General features: G+C 37.1%; 1 protein-coding gene and 1 long non-coding RNA gene across 2 annotated transcripts; one reads left to right on the top strand and one right to left on the bottom strand.

Moving 5' to 3' along the window:
* Positions 1–4,788: 4,788 nt before the first annotated feature.
* LOC125197929 (serine carboxypeptidase-like 14) lies at positions 4,789–7,510 on the top strand. The gene is made up of 13 exons (XM_089061885.1): positions 4,789–4,922; positions 5,008–5,153; positions 5,262–5,338; positions 5,419–5,541; positions 5,627–5,729; positions 5,935–6,065; positions 6,186–6,272; positions 6,365–6,520; positions 6,595–6,666; positions 6,752–6,870; positions 6,945–7,058; positions 7,137–7,191; positions 7,225–7,510. Exons 1-13 carry the CDS (start codon positions 4,789–4,791, stop codon positions 7,363–7,365), a joined length of 1,458 nt encoding a protein of 485 aa, XP_088918011.1. The 3' UTR covers positions 7,366–7,510.
* Positions 7,511–14,990: 7,480 nt separating this feature from the next.
* LOC125223693 (uncharacterized) lies at positions 14,991–16,290 on the bottom strand. The gene is made up of 2 exons (XR_007176767.2): positions 15,337–16,290; positions 14,991–15,259 (listed from the first exon to the last, which is right to left on the bottom strand). It is a non-coding gene; the product is annotated as an uncharacterized LOC125223693 (long non-coding RNA).
* Between the last annotated feature and the right edge of the window lie 6,284 nt (positions 16,291–22,574).

The raw sequence follows: 22,574 nt of genomic DNA on the forward strand, positions 1-22,574 counted from the left end.
AAGAATTTCAGTCAAGATGGAGATTTGTTACTATGCCTTGAATCTGTATAGGATTAGGTTTCCTAATTGGGATAGGAATATCCTAGACCCAGGCTGTCTCATGTGTGCCTATTTATATGGGAGTAGAGCACATAATTCTGTGATCTGAAATCCAATCACATCCAATCTGTAGCCATAATCCGAAAATACTCTGAATAATATTTGTTCTTCGTTCCTGCCCGTGGAGGTAGCCAAAAACGTTGGTGAACCACGTAAATCTGTGTCTTCTTTACGTTTCTGTTTGTCTCGATTTCACAATTGCCCTATTTGTCACAACAAAAATTGGTCTGGAACATTATGCCCATTATCCATGGCGAAGTCTCTGGCGGAGAGATTTGAGGGGATGAGAGCGTTCCACGGCACCGCCGTTGAGGAGGGCTCTGACCACTTCCGAGAAGCCATTCTTGGCGGCGTGCATCAGCGGCGTGAGGCCTTCAGCGTCGAAGTAGGTGACATCAGCTCCAGATGCAATCAGAGAATTCACTCGCTCGAGTTCGCCGCTTCACAGAGGGATTCTTCTGCTTGATTCTCCGACATATCCGCCGCCTCCTTAAACCCTTTCAGTTTCAGGAAGAAGTGTGTATTTGTATATTATTTGTTTTATAATTTAAATGATAACTTATTAAAATAATTAAGGATATAATTAGGGAGTAAGTAATCATAGTTAATAGCTTAATTTGGTCAAAATCGGGATTTAAACTCGTTGACCGTTAAAAACTAGTGTAGGACCAATTGTGATTCGATTTAAAATGTTCGGGATCTAAAAAATCAAAAGATAAAGTCTAGAACCAAAATCATAAAATGAGCATAATATTCAGGACCAATTTTGGCCTTTTTCTCTAGAAATATTAAGACACGGTGAAACTTCATCAGCATGAGTTGGAGAGACATGAAGCCAATGTTGTTGCATTTGCTTGTTGCTTTTCTTGTCGGAATCGAGTCTGCTGCTTCACAATCAATCGTGAAACCCTCTTTTTTTGTTTTTTTTTTTTTGCCTTATTTATCCATTTGTTGGTTGCTGTTGATGGAAGCTTACCTTGTTTTAGTTTTCCTGGTTTCACTGTTAATTGTATGAAAACAAATAAAAACGAACATAGTGGTTATTACTTGTTAGCTCATCCCGAGTTTATCAAGAATCGTCTTTATGGTTCTGGTGATTCTTATGGTGGCAAGATTGCTCCCATGCTGGCTCTTGAAATTGCTAAAGTTAGTTGCTTCTCACATAAATATGCTTACGGTTTGTTTTTTCCTTCTCTAAAATCTGTTGAAATCTATGTCCGGTCAAAGGTTTTGACCAATAATAATTTCAACGAAATATTTAATTTTCTAAAATTAAATGATATAGCGTCGATCTACGTTCGGAGTAGATGACCGTGGTATATTCGTCTTCTCAAATCCGATTCCCCGTGAGTGAGAAATAATGGATTAAAGTTAGGCACGAATGAGCTTTTAGTAAAAGTCAACATATTTTTCCACGCCTACTTTACTATCTCTTACTTTTTTCTCTTTTCATCTCTTTACCTTTTTCATTTTCACTTTATTCTCCCTTTGCTTAACTCATCTAACACAATTTTTTCTTAATTTCCGTGCCAAAAAGAACTGCCTCCATTACTGGGAATGGAGGGAGTATTTTTTTTTGTTGGTTTTACTGGGCATAAAACAACTAAAAATAATGAAAAATAAAAGAAGGAGAATATTAAGAAACAAATTAACAAGATCAGTAAAACTAAATTAGAAACTGACTAACACGGATTTTGCATGATTTTAAGGACTAGATTTGACTTGTTTTAACCGTCAATCATGCAAATTATGTTCTTAAATTGCATATTTTATACATTTGGTATTTTTGACATGTTTGTTGATAAATGATAGAAAAATATAGAAAAAGGTGAAAAAAGGCCAAAGTGCAGCAGCACCAATTCAAGCCGATTTTTCCAGCAAATGTGAAGTCCACTCAGTGCTTAATGCATACCATTCTCTTTGTTTTAGAAAGAGCCTCGCGTGGATATCTCGCACGTCTCAATCGGAGTTCTGTGGAGAAAGTTGGCGAAAATTTAGGCAAAAATTCACGGAAGAAAAGAAATTATTATATTTTGAAGCCAAATCTCTCCCATTTCTTGAAGGCCACAAAAATTATCAGAAAATAAACCTTTCTCCAACCTCTAAATAAATACCTCCAACCTAATTCATAATCTTTATCTCAGAGCCTCCAATCCTCTCCCCCTTTACACATTCATCCATACCATATTCCACACATAATCATCCATCTTCCATTGGAGCGGAGCTCTGCAAATCCAGGCAAGAGAAGACTGAAGATTGAAGATTCAACCTTGGGTTTTATCAATTTCTTTCATGTCTCGTACTTTAATTGTTGTAATTATTTGTCTATGAGTTAAACATCTTTTGTAGAATTTTTGGTGAAGATATTCAATTGATTTTCCTTGTTAGCTCTTGCAATTGTTTGATTAATCCCTGTGCCTTCTATATTCAGTTGATTAGCTACCTTTTGAATACATGTTAGAGTTGATTAGAATACTCGGGAGCCGAAATAATTGACTTGAAAAATGGATAATTCGCACTTTAATTCAAAAGAACTCGGGAGAGTTGAGGTTTCACGTGAGGTCATTGGTATTAACAATATTTTGGGAGTTAGATGTTAGAGATTTAAAGGGGACTTTGGTTTCAACATCTAATCTATGGATTTCTCACATCGGGAGGGGGTTTAATCTAATAGAGCAACCTAATAACTCTAGAGACCGTAATTCAAGAAAGTGAAGGGTTTCAAAGAGTGCAACCAAGCCATCCAAAATAGTTTGTTAATGGAGATCACCGCCTTGAGGGGTGAACGGAAGTCGAGTATTCCCACTCCTAGGGGCAATGTGGCACCCATCGAGGTCCCGGAGGAATTTTTTGAAGAGTGGCATGGGGAAATTGAAGGAGGGGGAGAAATCGGGATAGAATAGGGGGCTATGGTAGATTTGAGATGGGCAATCAATGAGGGAGAGTTGAGCTCTATTGTGATGATAGAAGTAGCTATAAATCAAGGTTCAATGAAGATGGACTTGATAGGGGAAGTCGTGGGGAACGAGCTCCAAATTCTCATGGACAATGGCATTCTAAGAGGGTGAGAAATCATGCTAGCTTTAAGGGGTTTGAGAAGCCAAATTAAGAAGAAGTCTCATATAGAGCTCGATTGAGGCCTACCTACCCACATGGTGGTGTTGACACAAACCAAATGGGTAACTCATCAAGTCATTTGACTACATCCTCTTCTTTTCATTTCTCACATAAGCCTCTTAATGTATATGGAAATGTCTCCTCTTTGATGAGCTTAAACTAAATTAGTAGAGAAAAAGAACGAGAGAGTGAGAAAAGGCTTAAGAGTGAAAGTGAGTCTAAAAAGCCAAGAGAGCGTGAAAAGATAAGAGTGTGAGGTGCAAAAGTCAATAGAGAGTGGTGGGGGTAAGAGAAAAGAAAAATATCGAATGAGAGAAAATCCACAAGCACAAGTGAGTAAAGGGTGCTTGTTAGATTCTAAGGCCAACCTTGGGTGTGCACCAAATGACCCTTTGCCTCTAGGAGCTCAATATCTAATTTTTTTCAAATGATCTCGTATTAAAAAATATACAAGTCAAATTTCAACATTCTTTTTCTTTTATATTTAATAATATCATTATTTTTGTATTAGTTATTTAGTTTCTCTTCCTTTTTTAAAGATAAATAGAATACAAGCTTATTTATTTTCATTATGGAATATTTTTTATTTGAACACTCAATAACTCAATTAAATTCAATTATATCTACAAATTAAAATACTTATAGGGTTAGGATTTCTAAAAAATTTTGACAAAGTTGTGAATGACAAGAGTTTTAATACGCAATTAATAAAGTAAGAGAAATTGAGAGACTAAGATTGTAGAAATAGTGTTAATAAACTGTGGGATCCATATTTAGAATGATATATAGAGTTACTCCCTCCGTCCCGGAGTATTAGACTCACTTCTTTTGGGCACATGATTTAAGGAATTGATATTTAAATAGTTAAAGTGGAGAGAGTAAAGTATGAGAGAGGGAAAAAGTAGGGGAGAGAAGAGAGAAAAAAATAGGTGGAGAATAAAATAAGATAGATGCTTTTTGCTAAAAAAGGAAATAAGTCTAATATGTTGGGACATCCCAAAAAGGAAAGTTGGTCTAATACCTTGGGACGGAGGGAGTACTATTTGTTTAAAAACTTTCCATATTTAGAATTGCTTTAATTCTGATGGACGATTTAAAATGGTAAAATTAATCTATTTTTATTGATCGAGGTAGTATTTTTTTTATTGTATTATTTTTGTTTTTTGTTAACACACACAAATATATTATAATTTTCAATGAAATCAATAAACTAAAATACGAACTCATTTCGAAAATATCGGCAAATTTTGAAAAGATTCCTGTAAAGATTAAATTAATAGTACTAGTATAGTAAGAGTGTGTTGAATAAATTAATACTACTAGTATACATGAAAGAAAAGAAAAGGCCCACCATCTCCTCTCCTGCGTGTATTTTTAATACAGCATGTGTTTTTTAATACTGCAGGGGATCTCTCCTCGGATAGTGTGGCCGAGTGATCAGAACGTAAACATGAACATGACAGAACGTGACATGCATGTGCTCAAGCCGATTGAGCGTCGGTATTCATTGGATTAGAAATTTAATTAGGATTCCTATTTTAGCAAAATAAGAAAAAGTAGAACAGGAATGCAATGTCACTGTGCATGAAGACATTCGTGCATCTGTTTGTTGCTTTCGTTGTTGGAATCAAGTCTGCTACTTCACAAACTATCGTAGAGACCCTTCCCGGCTACGACGGATCTCTGCCTTTCAAACTCGAAACAGGGTCTCTCCATTTCTCAATTCACTCTGTTTTCTCTGTTTTTTCTATGTTTAATTGGAAAGAATAGATGTTGTTTTGTGGGATTCAGGTATATTGGTGTTGGAGAGGATGATGAAGTTCAGCTCTTTTACTACTTCATCGAGTCCGAAAACGACCCAGCTAGAGACCCTTTGCTCATCTGGCTCAGCGGTGGCCCCGCTTGCTCTGCCTTTTCCAGCCTCGTTTATGAAATCGGTCTCTTCTCTTCTCTTCTCTCTCACACATACAGAGAAAATGAGTAGGATTTGTTGATGAGGGAAGTTGGATTTGGTGCAAATTAGAATATTTAATGTTAATTTGTAGGTCCACTGGCGTTTGATTTTGAGAGCTTTGATGGAAGCTTACCTTCTCTTGTATTGAACCCATATTCTTGGACTAAGGTCTGACACAGAAATCTCCTTTCTTGATTGCCATTCTTTAATTCATCCACATTGCATAATGATGATGGTGATGATGTTAGGTTGCCAGCATTATATTCCTAGATTACCCTGTTGGAGCTGGATTCTCATATTCCAACAATGCAGGAAGCTACCCTTCCTCCGACACTAATTCGAACCAACATAATTACGCATTTCTTCGCAAGGTTATCATCATCTCCCTTTCTTTAGCTGTTTTATTTATGGAAGATTGCTTATTTTTGTTGTCATTGTTTGGAAAAACAAATACAGTGGTTGTTAGCTCATCCTGAGTTTATCAAGAATCGTCTCTATGTTTCGGGTGACTCTTATGGGGGAAAGATGGCTCCCATGCTCGCACTTGAAATAGCTAAAGGTAGTTAGTTGCATCTCACATAAATATGCTTATGGTTTGTATATTTCCTCATCATTTAAGTTGAAAATTTGCAGGAAATGAAGCTGGACTAGAGCCAACAATGTCTCTCGAAGTAATGGGAGTTCTTGCTATATTAATTATTTCATTCTTGAATTTGTTTTATTAGTACTTCTATACTATGATCATATGAATAAGATATAAGTAGATAGTAATTATTTTGTGGAATGGAAACGGGGCTACATTGTTGGTAATCCAGTGACATATGAAGACCAGGATAACAATGAACGGATACCTTATGCTCACAGAGTGGCACTCATTTCAGACAAACAATTTGAGGTGTTTTCATTGTTTATTTGCAAATTTAAACTAGTGCCTACTATATATATTACTATATCTCTATTGGTGAACTTGTTGCCTAAATATTCTTTAATTTCGTGACTTGAATAATGATTTCAGCGAGCAAGAAGCAGCTGCAACGAAGAGTATAAGAATCCAGATCCAAATAACCTCGAATGTTTATTTGCTCTGTATAGTATCAATCAGGTATACATCACTAATGATCTTTTCTTTGCATATGTCAATTGATTTTGATGTTTTAGACGATGCTGATTGCTTTGCCGTTTAATCAAGTGCAGTGCACCAAGCTTATCTGTGGTGATCATATTCTAGAGCCAAAGTGCAAAGAAATCACAACACCATATCAAAGTGGTTCTAGAAGGTTCCTACCGTCTATAGTAGATGATCCAATCGACTTCCTCTCCGTCTCCAGCCAAAATGAACCACCATGCCGTGTATTCCTCCACTCTGTCTGTCACATTGCCTTCATGTCATCATCGACCTAACTCAAAGTTGTCGCCTTTTGCAGGAACACACATATCTGGCCTCCAACGTGTGGGCTAACGACGAAACTGTCAGAGAAGCTCTGCACATCAGAGAGGTACAAAACATGACCCAACTTTTTGAATTTTAGTATAACACATTATTAAGATGTTGTTTTGCTTGAACATTAACCAATCTATCAGGGAACGGTAGGTGAATGGAATAGATGTAACCGGAGCTTCATCTACGAATTTGACATAGAAAGCATTGTCGAGTATCATCAAAATCTGAGTGATAGAGGCTTCCAAGCCTTGGTGTATAGGTGAAATCCAGTGTCTTAATACTCACGTATATTTTTTGACAATGTTAGTGAAGCTATACGCCTCTTTGTTTCAGCGGTGATCATGACATGCGCGTACCTTACATGGCCACGTTGAAATGGATACGCCAACTGAATTTGTCCGTGAATGATGAGTGGAGGGCGTGGACCGTTGATGGTCAAGTTGCAGGGTGAATTTTTCTGCTATAGCAACTGATGATTGAAGCAAAAATCTCATTGCTCAACCTTGTGTTTTATATGAATCGCAGATACACAGAGCTATACAAGAGTAAGATCAAAGAGGCTTACCTCATGTTTGCTACAGTTAAGGCAAGATAAAGATGCAACTTTTTTATATATTTAATTTTAAATGAAGTAGTAACAATTTTTTATGGTTGGAATGCATATTTGCAGGGGGCAGGGCATACAGCACCATCATACAAGCCTAAGGAGTGTTTTGAAATGTTTAGAAGATGGTTATCTCTCTCCCCACTCTAGAATCTCTCTCATCTTCATTTCAATAATAAATTTCCCAACGTAGAAAATGTTTGGAAATGAACGGAGGATGGTTATCTTTGTACCCATTGTAGATCTTTTAAGATCTTTTTTATCATCACTCTTTTATGTGCATCATGTTTTTGAATTCTTTTTTATGTCCTTAAGGGCATTGACAACGTAACGCTTATGCGCACGCACTACGCACCACGCGCAAGGAAAATAAGTATATGACGTTGTCACGTCGACATGCGTGCTACACTACCGCAACGTGTAAAATTATGTTGCAACGTATGTCATGTCATATAGTCATTGCTGAGGACATACTCTTCTCCACCAATTGTTGTGGTGCGTTGGCGACATTTTAGACGGGTGTAGGTAGTTAAGTCATTTCATTTTCTACACTCATTTTGAGAAAATGATATTAATAAATAATTAAAATGAAAAGAAAGTAAATAAGAGACAAAATAAGGATATAAGAGTCATGGCATATAGTCTTTACGGTCTTTTTTCTATTTTTAAATCACACATTCATCTATAAATATTACTCCAGCTAGTATATTTCCCTCACGATTCATTTATATCATAATTCTATTTTCTTTGAAAAATACTCCCTCCGTCCGCGAATGGGAGTCCCGTTTTTTCATTTTAGTCCGTCCGCGAATAAGAGTCCAAGTTCATTTTTACTATAAATGGTAATAAGGTCTCACCTTCACCTAACTCATTCTACTCACATTTCATTTTAAACTAATATATACAAGTGAGACTCTTATTCCACTAACTCTTTTTACCCACTTTTTTTAACATTTCTTAAAACTCGTGCCGCCAAGGAATAACACTCCTAATGGCGGACCGGGGGAGTAATACTCTCTCCGTCCATGACTAGGAATCTTATTTCTCATTATGGTCCGTCTTGCAAATAGAATCTCGGTTCATAATTACAGGGACGAAGATAGCAACGCGGATTCAACCGTAGCTTATAAATTTCAATATAGGATCAGTATACGACATATCAACAAAAATTCCAATAATTTCAACACAAGTTCAACAGAAAAATCTTCAACGCAGTTTCAACACAGGTTCAACAGAAAAATCTTCAACTCAGTTTCAACAAACGCGATCTGAAAATGAAAAATCTTCAACATATTGAAATCACGAATCACGAATGTGTCAATCTTCAACGTATGGAAATTTTGAATCACGATTGTGGAATCTTGAACATATAGAAAACAAGAATCTGGAAATGAAAAATCAAAATCACGTCCGGCGAAGTCATTACCTTTATCAGTGATGGAAACCTCCATACTATGAGATTCAGGCGGAGGTGATGGTAAAGTCATAAACTAAATTCTTCAATTCACCGGCGTATAAGTTTTGACGTAATTATGTGTTAAGATCTCAATATTTTCAGTTTTGGAAGGTGGGAAAGAAATCAGGAAGCATAAATCGTTCAAAAATAATCTCACAAAAATACCCAAAAATACCCTCTGTTGCCAAATTACATAGTTTTGTTGACATCAAATATCTACGCAATCTTAACCACAAATCTGTAGAAAATAATGGCTAGGATTGGAGTTTGGGGTTTGTATCAGATTAATGGTTTGCATTTGATCACATCCCGTTATTTATGTGTATAATAATATATTTATTATTTTTTTGTATTTATAGTCAATTATCATGTCTATATAAATTACTATGTTAACTGCTTATTTTGTAAACTCTTAAGCTATCTCATATCATATTTATAGTAATATCAAAATATACTATTAATATTTTGTTTAAATTCTTAAATTGTTGGACGCGTCACTTCATAACGCTTATACAACTAGAGAAGACTAGTCGCTCATGTTTGGGCGACATGATTAGTCTAAACTCACAAATCAAAAATATGTGGCTCGTTGCATTTGTGGTTCAATATCAGCACCAACTTATTTAAATTTCTGGTTTCGTCCCGGTAAAAAGGTCTGGCATTCCACCAACTTAATACACTCATATATCATTTAAAACTAATGCATATAAGTGGACTCATGTTCCACTAACTTGATCTCATTCATTTTTCCTAATGTTTATTAAAATTCGTGCCAGAAAGAAATGAGACTTTTATTTGCGGACGAATGGAGTAGGTGTGAGAATTATAAATAGTGCGTGACAATTTATTATGATTAAATAGCTTTTACGGTAGAATATTATTGGCCAAATTAATGTCCTACCATAAAATTTTTGAAGGCACCAAAAAGTAAAAATAAATGGACTATTCACTCACCGAATGTAATACTCAATTCGTTCCTCTATAAGTGGTACATTTCGATTCCGACACGAAATTTTATGTATTGTTATTTTGTGAGTTAAGTAGACAGAATAAAGTAAGAGAAAGATAAAAAAAGTAGAGAGTGATGTTTATAGTTTTAGAAATGTGTCATTTTGAGTAAAACATCCCAAAAAGAAAAATGGTTCGCTTATCGGTGAGACAGAGGTCATGTGAATTAGTACCATTTAACTTTTCTCCTATTTCCAAACCAATAAAAAGCTTTACATGGAAATCAAATAATTGTGCATCCTTTACCACTGCAACTTGACAAATTGTGTAATCAAACAGATAGCTATAGTCTATAGAAACCAACCGTGATGAGCATAGATGTATGCAGTGCTCCTCCACAAGTAGAGGCTGCTCCTTACGATTTTTCGTGTTTGCAATCACACAAAAATAAAATGAGACTCCTAAAGTGGGACGGAGAGAATAATAAATGATTTACGTTTATTAATAATGATTCTCATATGCACATTCTAATGTACTCCATTTAATATAGTGAGTGAAAATGAGACATATATTAATCAATGTAACTAGTTAAGAAGCTCATTACATCATGATTACTCTTCACATTATAAGAAAGCAAACTTAAAAGACATAATTAATATTTAAATTGGTGTCACCATAGGGTTGTCATGAACTAAACAAAAATAAAGCAAAACTTGAAGTTTCCCATTGAATAATTTGAATCAATAGATTAATAGTTCAATTTAAAAATTAGAATTAGAATGAGAATGAGAAGTGGTATAGCCGTATAGTATATGGCTTATAGAGATGGGCTGCTATATGGATTAATGAAACTAAATATGGGCCCAACCTATACATAGGCCCTTAAATCATATTTCATTCCCCAAAAAATCAGGTTCTTGATATTTTTTACTCACTCCGTCCATAAAAAATAGAACAATTGCTATATGGCATAGATTTTAATGTAAAATTGGTAAAGTAAAAGAGAAGGGAAAAAAATAAGAGAGAAGTAGTGTTAGTATAAGAGAGAAGTTTTAGTTCTAATAGCATAAGTGGTAAATAAAATGATGTGTAAGGTTATTATTTTGTTGAAAACTTTCCATAAATGAATGTGCTCTATTTTTTGTGGACAGCCAAAAATAATAAATATGTCATATTTTTTTTTGGACGGAGGGAGTATTAAACCAAATAGTATGAAAAAAAATATTCTCAACTACTTACTTATAAAAGTTCTCAACTACTTACTTATAAAAGTTTGGTGATTAGACATGGAATATTCGACGGTTTTGTTTCGGTTTTGTGTTGTGCGTTGAAAGAGTAAAGGGATAGGATAGTGATAAAATGCAAACTCTAAATATTGTACGAACTCCATTCTATAATTTGGACTGTTAGAAAATATCAACAGATGACAAAATAACAGCAACAAAAAATGTTAACACAACTCTGTTGACATTTTTTAACGGTCCAGATCATAGAATAGAGTTTGCATTTGATTACATCCCTTTTAAAGGAATCATTGGAGATGTTGTTTTCATTTATAATTTTAATGAGTTAAACCAAAAAAATGACTAATTGGCGAGTGATAAATTCAGCATATTTTCGTATAATTTGCACGTAAGTAAAGAGCTTATATTAACCAAGGCTAATTTACATAGCCTAATGACAATAAAGAACACAAAGCAAACAAATAACTTTATTCAAAAATTTGTGGATACTTCATAATTCAACAACATAAAATAGGTACTTTAATAAACTACTACACTATAGATCTGTAAACTGTGGTGTAGTGAAGCTGGTAGCAATGATGCAACTAATACCCAGGGTGGTGGTAGTGGTGGTGGTTGCCGGGAAATCCTCCGTAATTAGCGTTAGAGCTGCCGGTGGCAGGGTCATACGGGACAACATCGGAGGGATCTCCGTAACTGTAGCCAGCCATACCATTATTATCCCCCATTGCCGGATACTGCACCGTGTATCCTAACCCCGGCTGCCCGTAGCCATAACCACCGGGGCCCACCGAGGATGACGTGGTGCCACCGAACTTGGCTCCGACCCCATGCTTGTACATCAACACCGAGTTCCTCAGCTGCTCGAGCTGCTCGTAGTTGAGATTCTCCATCTGCAGCGGAGGAACCATGCCGTCCAGCTCCCTCCTCCTCTGCTTCGCCTGCTCCACCCGCGTCTCCAGCGCAACCAGCTCCTGGTTGCGCTGGGCCGTGGCCGCCTCGCTGTGGACCATGATCATCCTTTCCGCTGCGTTCACTGGCGCCGGAGCCCCTCCACCGCCGCCATTAGCTTGGAGGAACCTGACACAGAAGTCCACTTTGAACTGACAGATCATATGATTAATTAAGAAATACACCCTCCGTCCCCTATTAGGAGTCGCTCTTTGACCGGGCACGGGTTTTAAGAAATGTAAAGGAAAGTTGGTTCAAAAAGTTAGTGGAACGTGGGACCCATTTTTTTATATTGGTTTTATAATAAAATGTGAGTGAATTGAGTTAGTGGAATGTGGGACCTACTTACTATTTATGGTAAAAATGAAGTGTGACTCTTAATTGGAGATGAACCGAAATGGAAAAGTGTGACTCTTAATGAGGGATGGAGGAAGTCTTATTTTCCTCAGCGCCTTTTTAACTGTTTCAGAAGGTTATTATATGATGAATTAAGAAATACTCTCCTTCTGTCCTATTAGAAAAGAAACGTTTTCCTTTTTAAATTGTCTCAATAAAAATGAAACGTTTTCTAAAATGAAAACAACACTCTCTCTACCTTTTCTTCTCTCTTACTTTACTCTCTCTTCATTAACTCACAAAACACCACTACATAAAATCTTGTGCCGAAAACCAAATGTTGCATATTTATTGGGACGGAGGGAGTATTATTTTCTTCGCACTTTTTAACTATTTCAGAAGGTTATTGTATGATGAATTAAGAAATAATATTATTTTCCTCGCGCTTTTTAACTATTTCAAAAGGTTATTATATGATGAATTAAGAAATATTATTTTCCTCGCGCTTTTTAACTATTTCAGAATGTTATTATACGATGAATTAAGAAATATTATTTTTCTCGCGCTTTTTAACTATTTCAAAAGGTTATTATATGATGAATTAAGAAATATTATTTTCCTTGCTCTTTTTAACTACTCTCTCCGTCCACGAATAGAAGTCTCATTTCTATCCGACACGGGTTTTAAGAAATGTTAGAAAAAGTGGGTGGAAGAAAGTTAGTGGAATAGGAGTCCCACTTGTATATATTAGTTTTAAATGATATGTGAGTGAAATAAGTTAGTAGAATGTGGGGTCTCTTTACCATTTATGGTAATTATGAACCGGGACTCCTATTCGTGGACGGACCAAAAAGGAAAAAACGGGACTCCTATTCATGGATGGAGGGAGTATTTCAGAAGAACCTGTTGGTGACGGCTTCGACGCTGGGGTGGCCGAAGGAGTGGGGCTTGTTGCCCGGGGAGAAGACCACGAGGGCGCACTCGGCGCCGCACAGTATGCTCAGCTCGCTTGCCTTCTTGAAGACGCCTGCACGGCGCTTCGAGAAGGTGACTTGGAGATTGGTGTCGTTCTCGATCTTCGCCATCTCGATCTTCTGTCTCCCCTTGCCCTTCCTCCGCTGCTCGTTCTCGGGATGCACCATCATGTGGTCGTCGCCGTCTTCGGGATGCATCGGGTAGTCGTTGTTTCCGTAATTACCTGATGCATTCATTTTGAAAAATGAAAATTGATTGGATAATATTTGTGTTTGGTACAAAATGACTAGGTTGAGTTTCTATTTATAATAGAGAGTGCGATATAATGTACAAATTGGTTTTACTTCATTATTAATTTCAGTAACTGTTCTTGCTGATTTTGTCACCTAGAGAATCCATCAGAGGAAGAGACAAATCTTTGGACAAGTGAATTGTAATTAATTTTCCATCGTTTAGTTGAATTTTAATCATTAATCACAGTTCTTCAAAAATCACTATTGAGGATTCTTTGTTATGTTTATATAGGTGTCACAATAAAGACACATTATCAGTGTTTTCTTAATATAAAAATGGCAATCCTTGACGTGGGTTCGGACACATCTAAAATGAAAATTAAAATATTAATATAATTATAAATAAAAAGTGAAGATTAGTTTCTTTTGAACGTGAAGTACTAGCTCGTTCTTAATTGTGAATGCATGACTAAAGTCACGAACAATAATAAAAATCATTGTGAACTCCGTTCTGCGGTAGTGGAGACGATTTCTTTTGGCACGCGATTTAAGAAAATTTGTGTTAAGTGGGTTAAATAAATGAAGAATTAAGTAGGAAATGAAAAAGGTAGAGAAATGTAGAGATAATAAAGTAAGTGAGAAAAAATGTTTCATTTTACTAAAAAAGAAAAATGACTCTATTATCATGGAACGTATCAAATGGAAAAATAATTCTACTACTATAGAACGGAGGAAGTATTATTCACATATGATAATTTTTTCTAGGGTTAAGAAAAAATTTAGTTCTGAATTAGCTTTTTAAAAAGGTAAATTTAGGCTAAACATATCTGTGGCCGTGAGTTGCATTATTTAAATTAAGAGCGATTCTCATCGTAATATCTTGATTACAAATTTTTAAATAGGTGAGCTATAAGAATTTTAACGTGTACATCACTGATGCATGTAACGATGCCGCGTGTGCATACGCATGATGCGGCCAGGAAGGACATTTAATGTAAACCGAACCCAAAAGGTTTCATGCTCAAAATTTTCAAAAGCTATATTTTTCGTAATTCGTTTTAATTGCATAAACCCGATCCATATAATCTACATATAAATCTATCAAACAATTTTATAAATAAAAAAATTCAAAAGAATTAATTGGTGGGTCCTAAGCCGTAGGTCGGTCAACCCTTGGATTAATAGATTTGATTGGTCTGTTGACGTAGTTATTACCGGGAATGGATCCCCTGTTGTGATTTTAAAATCACAGTAGCAGCTGTTGTGGAACTAAACGCAGCCAATTCCTCTCAAAACGCAACTTCCCTTCCATTTAAATGCATGGATAATGATTAAATTATTATACTACTCTTTTTATTACTAAAAAATCCTAATATAAAGTAAAATAATGATACACCATTAGTTTTGGTGCCGTCTTGTGACCGGCACAGCAGCACTTTTTCAATTAAAAAACACGAATAGTAATATTATTATTATTGTAATACCCGCACCATTAGTTTGCTTTCGATATATTAATGTGAAACTAGAAATATAACGTCTTCTCTTTTCGTGAAGTTTTAGTGGATCTCGAGCCTTTAATGAAACTTAATCTTTTTAGTTGCGAAGTAAAAACTAAAGAAGTAAGTGAGCAAGTTAAAACAGACTAAAGACACACTTCGGAAAAATAAAATGTTTCGAATGGTTTACATAGGCAACAAAATGAACAACTAATGGAATAGGTTACATGGATCAAAGTCCTTAAAGAAAGAAAACAAGGAAAGGAAAATATAAATTGTGGAGTGCATTTCGGGCCTTTTCTCCAGGCCCAATTTAGGGCCCGTTTCGGGCAGCCCGTCGGCTCAGACATCAAATCCAGGCCCGCTCGAAGTGCAGCTAGGTGGGAGCTAAGATTCCTCTCTCACCTGCAAGATAAAAACAAGTTTTAATGGCCATGGGACAAGAGTAATTAATGGAATACTTATAGAGGGGAAGAAACAACCTTTCTTTTCCTATGAAGACCAAGGACTTACCCAAAAAGGGGGCAAGTCCAGCCTGCAAAGCCCTTCACTAATGCAGCACCTGTTATACCTAGCCACAATCAAACAATGGGATTTATTCACCAAGTACCAAGTACCCAAACTAGCCAACAAACTACATTAAGACAAAGGGGCTGCATGATCAGAAAAAGAGAGATATGTTGTGATATGAAGACAAGAGAGATCAGCCCCATTTAATTCCCCCATAGTACGCCAAAGCCCAGCCTATAAAATCCCCTCCACACCACCTTTAAACACCCTCCTACACATCTCAAATTTTAGCAACTCTAGTGAGAACCAAGAACAAGCAGTAGCAAGTTTGAGAGGAAGAAAACTGAGGTTTTAAGAGCTGATTTCCTCAAGGCAGCCGCAGCTTCAAGAGGTATTCCACCTCTAACCCTTTTTCCCAGTCAATTTTACATATCAATCATGTAGGATTTCAACCCAAAGCATGTTAAAGCACGTATCTAAAACCCCTGGGCTGTAAACTAATAACGGATTTAGGATAAGCATAGAACAACAACACTTATGCTCAACAACCAAGCTTTCACCACAGTAATCAAATGCAAGAACTTAGACTTGCTATAGGAATTTCCACAAGATTGAGCATTTCTCTTTTCTACTGCCAAGAATCACAACATAAAGCTTCTGCCACAAACCCAATTAATGGACTCAATAATCAAACTCTCACAAGATCAAAGCTGGAACATCACCAATAGTCAAGAATCGATTTCACATAGGTTGCTAAATAAACCCACGAATTGAGCCAAACAATAGAAGGCAGAAAAACTTAGCTTATAGAGAGATTGTCCGGCGGTGGTGCGACGGGAGGTGGAGAGTTCCTCCGTGACGTCGATGGAAGGCGACCGAGAGCGTCTGCCTCAGCCATGCGGTGACGGCGGAACTTGCTGGCACGAGTTTCATTTCTCAATTTGGGGATTTCCTTTCTTGAGAAGAGTTTTGAGAGAGAGGCCGATGGTTTGAGAGAAAGAAGGAATTGGGCCTCTCCTTTTTCTTTTGTTGGGCCTCTTTATTTTAATTGTCTTGGGCCACCAACAAATTAAAGTATGGACTAGGAATTTAATTAAATCATGAGCCCACCTATGTTGCTCAATCAAATAATTGAGGTTAAGTAATGGTCCGCCAATTAATTCTACGATGGTAAATTAAATTCCCGGACTTTAGTATTAGCGCTCGAATAATTTATGGTACGAAATGATGAATAGACCTCGAGTCTATTTTAGTGCTTGAATAAATGGCATAGGAGGTAACACCCTCTAGTTAAGCATTTGGTTTAAATTAATTAAATCTACTGATTTAATTAATATTCAAGAATTCTAGAACCTTTCTAGAAAAATTTAAGGAAAAGAACAAAAGAGCACGCACTTAGGATGCATCCACGTTTAAGCTTAATTGATTTATCAGAATCTAATTAAGTATTATGTTATTTCCTAAAGGGGCGTCTACGAACGTCATCTAAGGCCAAGTTAAGGAAATTACGGAAGGAGCTTTAGCTTTTGAGGTGGGCATTTCTTTCAAAACGTGATTTCAGTATGAAAATGTGAATCTTTGCTCAAGTATGTTGTCATGCCATGTTTTGTTTTATAATTACCTATCTGCTTGGCTATGCCAATTTAAGTTAAATCGAATTCGGGTCCCAGTAGGGCCGCAAACCCTACTCGGACTAGTGTACACATAAGGGGACCGTGAGCTAACAAAGGAGTTGGCCGGTCCAGTGACCGTCGTGGAATGTGGCCACATTCCCGGTTCACATCAGTTTCAGATATGGTATATCTATGTTATGTGATTGCGCAATCAAATCTTTACTCAAGGAAAAGTATTTTAGTGACTCGGGTCTTTTAAGTAAAACCCCGTGATCACTCAACTGTGGCATTGACAATTAAAGATAGAACCATTTTTGGCAATGTGCCCACTGAGTATATCAAATACTCAACCTTGCATGTTATTTTCAAATGTGCAGGTTGAACGTGGACGAGCAGGCGAAGGTGTTGGGACAAGCTTTTTAAATAAGTAGATAGGTAGCCCAAGGTAGCATGTCTTCATACGTGCTATTTTGTCTTGGACTCTTCCGCTGCAAATCTAGAATTTTGTGCTAGAAAGCTATGAACTTAGTCTTGATACTCTGAACACGTTTTGACTATGTACCCATATGCCTTTAATACTATTGATTTAAGTGATTCCATCCTTTTTATTGTTGTTCCTTGATTACTGAGAATTGTTTAGTCGCGAAATAGCTACGCTCACTAGCACTAGGGAGTTGTGGTCGTGACAATTATTATATTCAATACCAATACAAACAAATATTATATTAAGAAAAATACATAATACTACTCCCTTCGTCCCCGATTAAGAGTCACACTTTTTCATTTCGGTTCGTCCTCAATTAAGAGTCACACTTCATTTTTACCATAAATAGTAAGTAGGTCTCACATTCCACTAACTCAATTCACTCATATTTTATTATAAAGTCAATATAAAAAAATGGGTCCCACATTCCATTAATTTTTTCAACCAACTTTTCTTTACATTTCTTAAAACCCGTGCCCGATCAAAGTGTGACTCCTAATGGGGGACGGAGGGAGTATTAATTTGAGTGATGGCTGTGAGCTGCAGCAGTGATAAATAAAAGGGGAGTTGAGTTTTTAGAGGAATTGGCTGCGTTTAGTTCCACAGCAGCCCCTGCTGTGATTTTAACACAGCAGGGGATCCATTCCCGTTACTACCGAGTTTTGTAGTTAATTTCTGTACTATCAGGCAATTAATGATTACTTTAGAGATTGATGAGTTGTAGAGAAAATAGATAACAAAAAAAAAATAAACAAAATTGGAGAAGTTGGATCCTAGAGGCGAAGACCTGCCCTGGTTGCATCATGCATTGGTTCATCAGACCACCCGAGCAGCCGGGGGTCAAAATTTGAACGTTGAGTTTCCAAAAGGTTTCACCGCCCCGGGTGTCTTTATGCAACACACTCTTCTGGGCGGGCCTTAAATCCAAAGTGTCGCCAGTCTAGAAGGTTCCACCCGGCCTGGTCATTTTGGCCCTTATTGCAACTCGATCAGGTAAATTGCACACTCCTTGCGTGATTTTTTACATGGAGAGAGGGAAATAAGAAAAAAAATACCTAACATTATCCCCATTCAGCACCCGCTGCCACACACACTACCTAAACGCTCAAGAACATTCTTGGACGTGAAGATTGTAGATTGAAGATTGAAGCCGAAGATTGAAGGATTGAAGCTTCTACTCCGATAATTCATCTGTTGGGATTATCTAGTTTGCTTTTCTCTTAGTTTAATTGTTTGAACATTGAATTAGCTATGAATATGAGGAACCTAACCACTTTGTAGGATTCTTGATCAAGATGCACTAAATTCATAAGTTCTTTGAATAATTGCTTGTTCCTTTTTCATTCAATAGATTAGGTAACTCTGGATTGTTTTAGACCGTAAAAAAGTGAGTCATTGGTGAGTCATAAATCCATTGTATTTTCGTATAATTTCGATGTAGTAAAGAGTTTATTAGTGGTGAATTAGTTATATGTTGTCCATACTTCACAATCACAAAAGAGTATAATTAACGCTAGTTTTTACTACAAATTAAAGACAATAAGGAACAGTAAGCAAACAAATACCTTTATTTAATAATATGTGGATACTTGATAGTTGATACTTCAACAATAGTAAAATAGGTATTTTAATATAGTAACTGTAGAAATGACTAGAACAACTTTATTGAAACACAGTAAACTGCGGTGGAGTAATCACGGTGGCGACGCCTCAACAACGGCCGCCGAAGACTTTCCACCATTGAGCTTGGCTTCGGCCCCGTACTCGAACATCATCAACGAGTTCCTCAGCTGCTCAAGTTGCTCGTAGCTGACGTTGTCCATCTGCAGCAGCGGAACCTGCATGGCTTCGAGCTCCCTCCTACGCTGCTTCTCCCGTTCCAACTGCGCCTCCACGTTGGCCAGCTCGCTGTGGGCCATGGCCAGATATAATTATTTATTTTATGCATGAAAATGTTAGTTATGAGCTGATAATCTGCATATAATTATTTAAACTCATTTTCATATATAAATAAAGAAATATTATTTTCTTGAACTCTTTCCCGCGCTTTTTCACTATTTTATTTTATTTATATCGTAATAACCTGTTGATGAGAGCTTCGACGATGGGATGCATGGTGTGGTCGTTGTTGCCGTTACCTGATGGATTCATTGTGATAATTTATTGAATAATGTATTTGTGTTTGGTACAAAATGACAAGCTTGATTTGCTATTTATAATCGAGGGTGATGTATAATTTAGAAATTGGTTTTACTTCATTATTAATTTTGAGTAAATGTTCTTGCTGATTTTGTCACGTAGAGAATCCATGAGAACAAGAGAGAAATCTTTGGACAAGTCAAATGCAAGTAATCATTAATCAAAGTTCTTCAAAAATCACTATTGAGGATTCTTTGTTATAATTATATATAGGAGTCAAAATAAAGACACATTATCAGTATTTTCTTTATAAAAAAAAAGTGGAAATTCTTGACGCTGGTTCGGACACGTCTAAAATGAAATTTGAAACAATATTTTATTATAATTATAAATAAAAAGTACTACAATTTTTGTCGTAAATATTAGTTATGGAATAGTACTTTTTAACGTGAAGTACTAGCTCGTTCTTAATTGTGAATACATGGCTAAAGTCACGAATAATAAATTTCATTGAGAATTATTGTTTACGTATGAAAATATTTCTAGGGTCAAGAATAAATTTAGTTGCGAATTAGCCTTTGGCAAAAGAAAATTTTAAGCTAATATATTTGTGGTCGTGTGTTATATTATTTTAAGAGCGAATCCCGCAGTAATATCTTGATCGCGAATTAATTAATACGGGAGCTATAAGAATGTTAGCGTGTGCATCATTGATGTAGCAATGCCGCGTGTGCATTCGCAGGATGCGGCCGGGGAGAACATTTATTAATGTAAGCTGAACCCAAAAACTTTCAAGCTCAAAATTTTGAAAAGCTATATTTTCCGTAATTCGATTTAATTGCATAGGCTTGATTCACATGAACTAAGTATAGAGCCAATGATTTTATAAATATATAAATCCTAATGAATTAATTGGTGGATCTTAAGCCCTAGGTTGTCAAACCTTGGACTGACAGATTTGATCTACATCATTTCATTCTTTGGCATCTTTATTTTTTAATTTTTCTTTATTCTCTCTTGCTTTATTCTCCTCATCTTAATAACAAAACTCCATTTCTTAAATCCGCTGAAAAAAAAAAAATACCTCACTTAGTGAAATGTTTGAGTGTGTTTATGAGATTGATTTGATTTTATTGCATAATCCTTTGCACAACTATTAAGTAAACTACTAAAAATGTTAATGATTAACAAATATAAAAATTATAAAAAAATATTTGGTGGGGTCTTAAGCCACGGACGGTCAATCCCTGGGACTAATAGATTTGATGTACATCTATGATGTCGAATGTCGCAAGGGCATAAGCGAACTTCGTAAGGCCATCCGCAACGCTATTTCTTATCCGTCTTTTAACCATCTCATCTCTTCACTATTCATGGGCCCCACTGTACTTTTCAGCTCATCTCTTAACTAAGAGACAGCACCTGCAACCCTCCATCTCTTAACCATCTCTTATCCATCTCTTAACTATTCATTCAATTTCATTTTTTATTTTTAATTCCAACAAATTCCATTAATAAAAAACACACTTCATTATAAATAAAATAAAATTACAATTTAAAATACATAAAAAAAAATAAAAAAGACATAATTAAAAAACTAGAAATTACAAATTGCACACTTAAACTCAAATAAAAAAAAATGGAGGCAAAGAAGCAGAAGAAGGAGTTCTCTAGTGAAAATCATCTAATGGTTGCCAAATTTTTCCCAAATGTGCTCCATTAGATCCTCCTGGAGTTGGGCGTGGGCGGTAGAATCACGTGTCCTTGCCCGAATAGACAACCGCTCTTGCAAAGACAGATGCACTCCCGTTCGAGGCGGACTACTTGCGGTTGAGCTTCCCGGGGTTTCAGGGTCGAACCAATTTCCCGCCTCAGGTCCTTCGTCGGCGACAATCATGTTGTGCAAGATTATGCACGTATACATGATGTCGACCATATTCTCTATAAACCACTGTCGAGCCGGGGCTTTGATAATGTTCCATCGAGCTTGGAGAACCCCGAACACTCTCTCCACATCCTTGCGAGCAGACTCTTGCTTCTGCGCAAAAAGAGACTGCTTTTCGTCCGTAGGCCTGTTGAACGTCTTCACGAAGGTTGGTCACTTCGGATAGATGTCGTCGGCAAGATAGTACCCCATTTTATACTGGCGATTGTTAGCGACGAAGTTGATGGCCGGCGCTTTACCATTCAGAACTTCAGCGAAGAGGTCGGAGTTGTTGAGCACGTTGATGTCGTTGTTCGAGCCGGGGACCCCGAAATACGCATGTCAAATCCATAGCCGGTAGTCGGCGACGGCCTCGAGTATAACGGTGGGGTGGGTGCCTTTGTGGCCGCTCGTGTATGACCCCTTCAACGCCACAGGGCAATTCTTCCATTGCCAATGCATGCAATCGACACTCCCGAGCATCACGGGGAATCCGTGCACTTGTTCGTGAAGACGGAGCAGAAACTGACAATCTGCGGTGGTTGGCTTCTTCAGAAATTCGGCGGTGAAGGCTGCCCGGACGCCTTTGCAGAAGTTCAACAAACAAAGTCGCCCAGTGGATTCTCCGACGTGCAGGTATTCGTCGAACGCATCCGCCGTTTGTCCAGTAGCAAGCTGACGGATCGCCGCAGTACATTTCTGGAGCGTCGTGTGGCTAGGACGGCCAACAGCGTCGAACCCTTCTCTGAAGAACTCTTCCCGTGCCGCCAATGTGTTCGCGATATGCAAAAATAGCGGGCGTGACATACGGAAACGGCGACGGAAGTAGATATCTCCCCACACCGGGTTCGGACTGAAGTAATCACGTTCCAACCTTGCGGCGGCTTCCTCCCGGTTACGGTGGATGTATGTCCGGCGTTGCCTAGGAGGCGCGGCGGCTTCCTCCTCCCTACGTCGATCTGCTTCTAGCGATTCTTCCATTATTCGACGCATTTGCTCAAATGGATCCATAATTGATTAAATTTGGGAGAAGAAAAAAATAAAGGAACG

The sequence above is a fragment of the Salvia hispanica genome, chromosome 1, assembly GCF_029641045.1.
Source record: "Salvia hispanica isolate PSC_SH4W2 chromosome 1, Shi_PSC_v1, whole genome shotgun sequence".
Classification (NCBI taxonomy): Eukaryota; Viridiplantae; Streptophyta; class Magnoliopsida; order Lamiales; family Lamiaceae; genus Salvia; species Salvia hispanica.